General features: G+C 38.7%; 1 protein-coding gene across 1 annotated transcript; it reads right to left on the reverse strand.

The window, feature by feature from the left end:
- Positions 1-4,314: 4,314 nt before the first annotated feature.
- Positions 4,315-7,612, reverse strand: LOC141614416 (uncharacterized). The gene is made up of 4 exons (XM_074433163.1): positions 7,003-7,612; positions 5,412-6,904; positions 4,833-5,231; positions 4,315-4,710 (listed from the first exon to the last, which is right to left on the reverse strand). Exons 1-4 carry the CDS (start codon positions 7,610-7,612, stop codon positions 4,315-4,317), a joined length of 2,898 nt encoding a protein of 965 aa, XP_074289264.1.
- Positions 7,613-7,833: the final 221 nt, after the last annotated feature.

Here is a 7,833-nt window from a genome sequence, read left to right on the forward strand (position 1 = left end):
GCACCACCGTTATTGTGAATGGAGGTCTAGTCACTCTTTTGGCTAAGCACTTTGATCCGAACTTCAACAAGGATAGCAAGTATATGGCGAAAAAGGGTGGTCATCTCATTGATTTGGATGTTATGATTAACAAGTACAAGTGGGTTACTCATAACCCTCTTGACACCAAATATGGGTGGCTCACTAGTGAGGCTAGATCTTTTACTTTGCCTTCTAAGATTTGTCGTTTGAGTGTCCATCAGACCAACTACCTCCATCCCCTCTCAAAAGAAGCCGAATACATCATCCGACAACAAAGGGGTGAAATTGAAATGCCCTCCTCTTCCATTGTCACACCACCTTATCCTTTCAAGTACCAAGAGTTCAAACCCGAAGGTGTTGAAGCAAGCAAAGATTATATGACTCTTCTTATGCAAGAGATGCACAAGCAAGCTTTTAAGGATCAGGAAGATGCTTACTTAGCCCAATATCCACCCCTCCTTAATTTAGCTAGGCAAGGAGTACGTGATCCTTCATGTCCTTTGCCTAGTTGGGCGGATAGGGAAGTCTTCTTTCCGAGTGTATCTAGAGGTGAGATTCCGGGTGACGATGAGGTTGTCGGTGATGCGGTTGTTGATAGCATTGATGAAGAGGCTAGTGAAGAAGAAGAAGAGGATGATGAACAAAGTGAACAAGAAAGTGAAGAGGAAAGTGGTGATGAGTCTACTTCTATTGAGGAAGGTGATGATAATGATGATATGGTGGAAGATTAGCAAGCATTGGAGGCTCCTACCCTCTCGAGGTTTGTCTACTTCTTTCTTTGTTTTATTTACTTTATCTTGATCATGGTTGGAGTAGTCCTAGCAACATAGAGGACTAACACCTCGGCCCCATTGAGGTGTTCTTATTTCATTGTTCCCATTTTTGAAAATCCAAAATGACAAATTTAGTTTCATGCATTGCATCTTGTGTGCATGAACTACACCCAACCTTAGGACATTAGAAATAATGTCTAACTCGGTTTGGGGAAGTACATGCACGCAACGGGAGGTAATCTAAATTACGCTCTCCGTCATAAACAAAAAATCATGCATCATGTAGTGTAGATTAGTGTAGCTTGCATTTAGTGTAGAATTCATGCATCATGTTTGCATGATTTCCCGTCATTTTGGCCATTGAGGACAATGCCCATATTAGTGTGGGGATGGGGAATTCTAACTTAACTTTTATTCAAAAATCCAAAAAATTGAAAAATTTAAAAAAACCATAAAAATTTGAAAAATTGAAAAACCAAAAACAAATTCATTTCCTTTGTAATGTAGTCATGTATATATTGTTGTATATATTGTGTTTGTTTCATCCTTGTTCACATTGATCGACTACACCACATCCGAGACATGAGGATATTGAAGACCGCATGGTATGATCTTTCTAATCTCCTTTTTACTCTTTATGTTAATGACTATGTGGCTTTATTTTGATTGACGCGGTATAACAATGTGAACTTAGGACTTGCATTTAGTTTATATATCATATTAGTTGGTAGAATCATTTGCATTAGGATGTTTATATATTAGTTGCATCCTGGCATGTAGTTGCATGTTAGAAAATTTTGCGAAACCGTCTACTTGGGAAGCTTGACAAGTGTATATAGGCCCTAGTAGATGCTTTTTCTTCTTAAGACTTTGCTTGTTAGAATACTTGTAAAACACCCTAGGACGTATCATGCTAGTATCCTTTGACCCATGGTTTAAGGCCTAGTCAAGAGTACCTTGTGGTGTGATAACTCCTTGGCTACCGTTTATTCCAAGGTGACCCTTGAAACCATGCAACCATCATTCATCCATGTTCTACCACATTTTGTCATCAAAGGGAATGGGCACAAAAATTATTCAAATTTTAGTTCAAGAAATGAAAAGAAAAGAAAAAAAAGTTTGCAAAATGCATCAAAAGAAAAGAGGAGCAAAAATAAACTCCTATGCTTCAAATATAAGGCACCCTCACTACATATGGGGTGACTTTGAAAATGTTCAAAAGAAAATGCAAAAGTTGAAAGTTGGCAAGTATTGAAATGCCAAAAATCAAAAAGAAATGGCAAGAAAGTGTTCTCAAATGTTATATGCCACAAGAAATTGGGGGGAAAAACAAAAACAAAAGCAAACTCCCAAAGTGAAACTCAAATATCTATCGATCCCTTTATCCATCGTATCCATTTTTGTGCATGGTAGAGAGGGGACGACCCTTCTTCTTGTCTAGGCAAGAGAGGGAATTCCGCGATCCTCCAGTGTTTCTAACACCAAAGGGAGTCTACTCTTGACAAAAGCATTTAACGATTGAGGACAAAGGTACCCTAGCTTGACACAACTTGGAGGTGATTTATTGGTATCCTTCTAGGCTTAGTAGTTTGAAGAAATTGCATCTATGAAGGAGTGTGTACCCTTGAATTGCTTCCCTTGTAGATAATTTCCGCCACTTAGATGAGGAAAGTGGCTATTCTTTTGTAGATGCATCCATTATTTGATTTTGTGTGCTTAATGTTTGGATGTGTCGCCATTTTGGCAAGACCCACCTTGCCTTGCAAGAAGGCATCCTACCTCACGGTTGTCTTATTGTGAGTTGAAGGGGCAGAGTGAGACCCTCTAATTGTCTCATGTCGGCTATGTTATTAGGTTAGTTTAAATAATGGTCCTAGTCTTTGTCACCTCTTTACTCGGGACGAGCAAAGGTTCGGTTTGGGGATATTTGATGTGACCATCATTAGAACATATTTAGTCCCCGAATTAGCCTTGTTCCCATGCTTTTTAGTGCATATTTGGGTCATTTATTGTCTTTAGTTCTTTTTTCTGCGTATTCTTTGAGGTTTTGATCCCTTGGTAGGAAAGGAGTGCAAACCTTGCATTTTCATGGCAAAACGAGACTAAATTGATTGAATTCAATGACCAAGCATCAAGGATAGACAAGATTAGAAGGCCATTGTACATACTATAGTAGATGGGCAATGATGAGAAAAGATCCTTGCATCCCCGAGGAAATCCCCAAGGATTTTATGAAGAAAAAGGAAGAAAAAAGAAAAAAGCAGTCTGCCCAGCAATCCGTGCATCTTCCCCAGAAGACGCCCGTCTCCATCACCACAATCCGTCTGTCTTCTCCACAAGACGCCCGGGCAGCAGCTCCAGAAGACGCCTGTCTTCTCCACAAGACGCCCGGGCAGAGACCACCGAATCCGCCCGTCCCGTGCTAAAGACGCCCGGATTCCAAGGCAGACCAATTTCGTTTCTTCAAGCTTCAAGAAAGATGCCCATCCTTCCAAAAAGACCGGCGTTTCCTTAAGTAGGGACTAATCGTCATTTAAGCCCTTAGTTAACCCTAATTCCTACACCTAATCCACACTATAAATACCCCATTAGTCTAATTAGAAGAGCATGTTCTTCTTAGCAATCTTTAGTGTAGTTAATATCAATTAAATCTCTCTTTAATATTGTAATCAACAATTAATCAATGTTTAATACAAGTTTTATTTACTTAATCTCTCTCTTGTTCATCTTTTATTTTGGGTAATTGAAGATTATTGGGGTTATTATTGGGAGATTGACAACCTTCCAATCAAGCATCAAGTACTTCTTTTATTCTTTGCTTTATTATTGGAATCATTAGTAGGTATAATTCTCTTAATCCCTTTTTAATTATTGTTAATTACTTTCATTTATTTATCATGTTTCACTTTGTTGGTATGATTGACAACCTTGCTAGCATGTTCAACATGATAATGAGTGAGTAGTTCCTTAGCTAGGGTTAATGGGTAATTAGGGGAAACCAACATGGGGAATGATTCATGCTTAAATTAATATGCTTTCATAAGTTATTTGCTTTCTTGTTGTGATCTCAACTCATGCACATGTTATGTTTGATGAAATGTGAGCCTATCAATCCTTGCATTTTTTACCCATCACCTATCTTTTCAATGAGACTTTTAAGACATAAACCAACTCGAGTCTCATTAGACCATGCATGTTGTTGAGTAGGGAAGACTAAGTCGACTTGTAGGTGTTGTACAATCTGATCGATTCGGCTCCGGGACCCAAACTTTCCTAGGATTGTAAGATATAAACCAACTCGATCCATCACAACAATAATTTCTTGCTTATAATTTGAGAACATGTTTCTATGATCAATTCCCATGAATCCCCTATGACTCCATGACACCCTAGTGCTTTTTATCAATTGTTTACAACCCTTTTTTTTTTTGGGTAGAATGTAAGCTTTTCATTAATAATAAAACACTATTACACCACTAATACTCTTATCAAATTGCATAAGGCTACAAAGCTTTACAAATTAAATTGGAATACTTAAGCTATGAACCCATTCCCTATTCCTATTAGGCATAAAATTCTGAAGTTTCTGTAGAATTTGCGCCTTAACTATAGATTGAACCTCCATAATCACCCTCTTTGGTGCATCTAGTGTCAAAGAGAGCCTACACTCATTCCTTTGTTTCCAAATAAAGTACCAAGTAGCCATAAGAGCCAGTCTCACAACTTTCTTCTGCATTTGAGTACAGTTCAGATTAGAACCTGCCAAACTCATGCCCAGCCAGTGTTCAATTCCAGCAATAATCTGCAGACTATACACACAGCTACCAAACAGATGCTCGTGTGTTTCAACAGCTTGGGCACAATTCACACAACTGCTACTATCACTGATCTGCAACTGGAACATCTTATCCCTAGTCTACAGTCCATGATGACTAATCATCCAACCAACTAACGAATGCTTAGGTATGTTCCAAGAATCCTAAACATCCTATACCAATGGACAAGGGGGTGTGAGCCCTGCAACCAGTGGTAACCAACCTGAATTGAGTAACCCCTGGCATCTAACTGGCAGTGACCACCCACAAAACCAGAATTCAGTACCTCCTTAACTTTACATATATTCCTCCAGTTCCAGTTGGAATCAGGAGGAGGTTGATATGTTTGCCAGTCTGCTCCCTTTAGATAGACATGGTCAATCCAAAGCACCCATAATCTATCAGCCTTAGTATGTAACCAGTTAACTAGTTTGCCAACAGTAGCTATATTCCACACCTCAACACGTTTTATATTAAGTCCACCTTCCTTCTTCATGAAACAAACTTTCTCCCAAGCAATCAGAGGAACCCTGTGATATTCAGACTCCCCACTCCAAAAGAAATTCCTGCAAATGGCTTCAATTCTTCTTATAACTCCTTTAGGGATAAGAAATATAGAAGCCTAATAATTATGGAGAGTATTCAACACAGAGTTAATTAACACAAGCCTTCCAGCATAGCTTAACTTCTTTGCACCAATACCTCTAATATTATGCACAATCTTGTCCAGAAGAATATGACAATTTGCTTTAGACAGTCTTCCAGGTTGGATGGGCACCCCTAAATATTTAAAAGGTAATACCCCTTGCTGAAAACCTGAGACCTGAACCACATCCATTCTCACTATATCAGAGACCCCATTAATCACAACCTCTGACTTAGAGGCATTAACCTTCAACCCAGAAGTTGCAGAGAAGGTAGATAGGGCCCTCAGTAGAAGCATAATGGACTTGATATCACCCTTACAGAACATAAGTAAATCATCAGCAAATAGAAGATGGGTGAGCTTTAAGTTCTTGCAAAGAGGATGATATCTAAAGTACCATCTTCTAGTAGCATACTCCATGACCCTCGTCAGGTATTCCATACAAATACAGCAGAGTAGAGGAGAAATAGGATCTCCTTGTCTCAATCCCCTTTTGCCATGAAAAAATCCAAACTGAGAACCATTTAAATTGAGGGTATAAGAAGGAGTAGTAATACAAAGCATAACCAACTTCCTAAAATGATCAGGGAATTTAAGAGCTTGTAGAATTTGATCCACAAAGTGCCACTCAATAGAATCATAGGCCTTCTGTAAGTCAAGTTTGAACATACACCTAGGTGAGACCATTCCTCTATTATACAATCTCACCAAGTCTCGACAAATGAGAATATTTTCAAGAATAATCCTCCCCTTAACAAAAGCACCTTGATTCTTACTAATTATATCAGGTAAAACCCTTGCTAGTCTATTACACATTATCTTAGAAATTGCCTTATAGATGACATTACAACATGAGATAGGTCTGAAATGCTTCACACTTGTAGGTCTATTCAATTTAGGAATTAAAGTGATAATAGTAGAGTTAACCTGTGTCAACAACCTCCCAACATCAAAGAAATTAATAATAGCAGCACTAACCTCATCACCAACAATATCCCAAGAGTCCTTAAAAAATTGGCTTGAGTAGCCATCAGGACCAGAAGATTTATCATTAGGAATACTGAAGATGCTCTGCTTAACTTCCTCCAGAGTGACTGGCTGGGCTAAAATGATCCAGTGTTCATCAGTACAGCAAGGACCTCTAGTAACAACATGTTGTTGTACAACAATAGTCTGAGTATGGGAACCCAACAAAGTCTGATAATAGTCCAAAAAACCTTCCTGGATATCAGCTCCCTCAGTACAGAGTCTCCCATCTTTATCATTAATCTGAAATACCTTATTCATCATAATTCTCTTTTTAATAGCCTGATGAAAGCAAGCAGTATTTAAGTCCCCCTCAATGGACCACTGGATTTTAGCTTTCTGAGATAAGAAGCTATCTCTAGCCACAGTAAGCTCCTTAAGATCACAAGCTAAATCCAACTCTTGTTGCAGAAGATTCAGATCCGCGGGATTGTCAACCAGAGCTTGCTGAACATTAGTTAAAGCCAAACTTGCAATAGCAGTTGTGTTCTCTATATTAGAGAAGCAAGCACTATTTAATTTCTTAAGAATAGGTTTAAGAGCTTTTAGCTTTTTAATTATTCCAAACATTTTGGTACCAGGATAAGCTCTCCTCCATACACTAAGCACACTTGATTTGAAATCTGCAGCTTACCCCACATATTAAAATATTTAAAGCTTCTTTTTCCTCCTAAGTCTGCATTCCTATGCACCACAGTACAGGGACAGTGATAAAAAAGACCCCCAGGATGAAAATGAGCAATATAATCACCATTCATAGCCATCCATTCAAGATTCCCCATTGCCCTGTCCAATCTGCTATAAACTTTATCAGAGGCAGCCTGCTTATTAGACCAGGTGTAAAGTGCCCCTGTAGCTGAAATATCATCCATACAGCATAAAGAGACAAATTCTTGAAATTGTTCCATTTCAATCTCAGTAGTGTGTCCACCAAGTCTTTCAACAGGAGATAGAACAGTGTTAAAATCACCAAGCCAGAGCCAAGGATCAGTACAATTAGTAGCCACTTGTTTAAGAAAATCCCACAGCTTCACCTTTTCATGTAAATCATTAGAAGTATAAATCATCGTCAAATAAAACTTCCTATCATCAGTTTGAGACTGGACAAACATATGGATATACTGTGCATTATAAGCCAAGAACTGTATATCAAAACAATTAGATTTCCAAAAGAACCAGATTCTCCCCCCTTTATGCCACCTGCAGTTAGTAGTCACACTCCACCCATCACAAATAGAAGTAGGTCTCTTTAGTAAATTACTAGGCTTCAGCTTAGTTTCTAGCAATCCAAAAAGGCCAACTCCATTGTTGTGCATAAACCACTTGACCATTTTCTGCTTATTCAGGTCATTAAGACCCCTAACATTCCAGAATCCAATACTATGCATCAGATATGGTTACTGGAGGGTCCTTACCACTCTCAGCCACTCCCCCTCCAGGAGTAGCATTACTTACCAAAACATCAGCAAAGGTATATGGGCTAAATCTCCCACACAATCTGATACCATTCAACCCCCCTTGCCTATTGATCCTTATAATCTGCTTAGCAGGT

Source organism: Silene latifolia, chromosome 11, assembly GCF_048544455.1.
Source record: "Silene latifolia isolate original U9 population chromosome 11, ASM4854445v1, whole genome shotgun sequence".
Classification (NCBI taxonomy): domain Eukaryota; kingdom Viridiplantae; phylum Streptophyta; class Magnoliopsida; order Caryophyllales; family Caryophyllaceae; genus Silene; species Silene latifolia.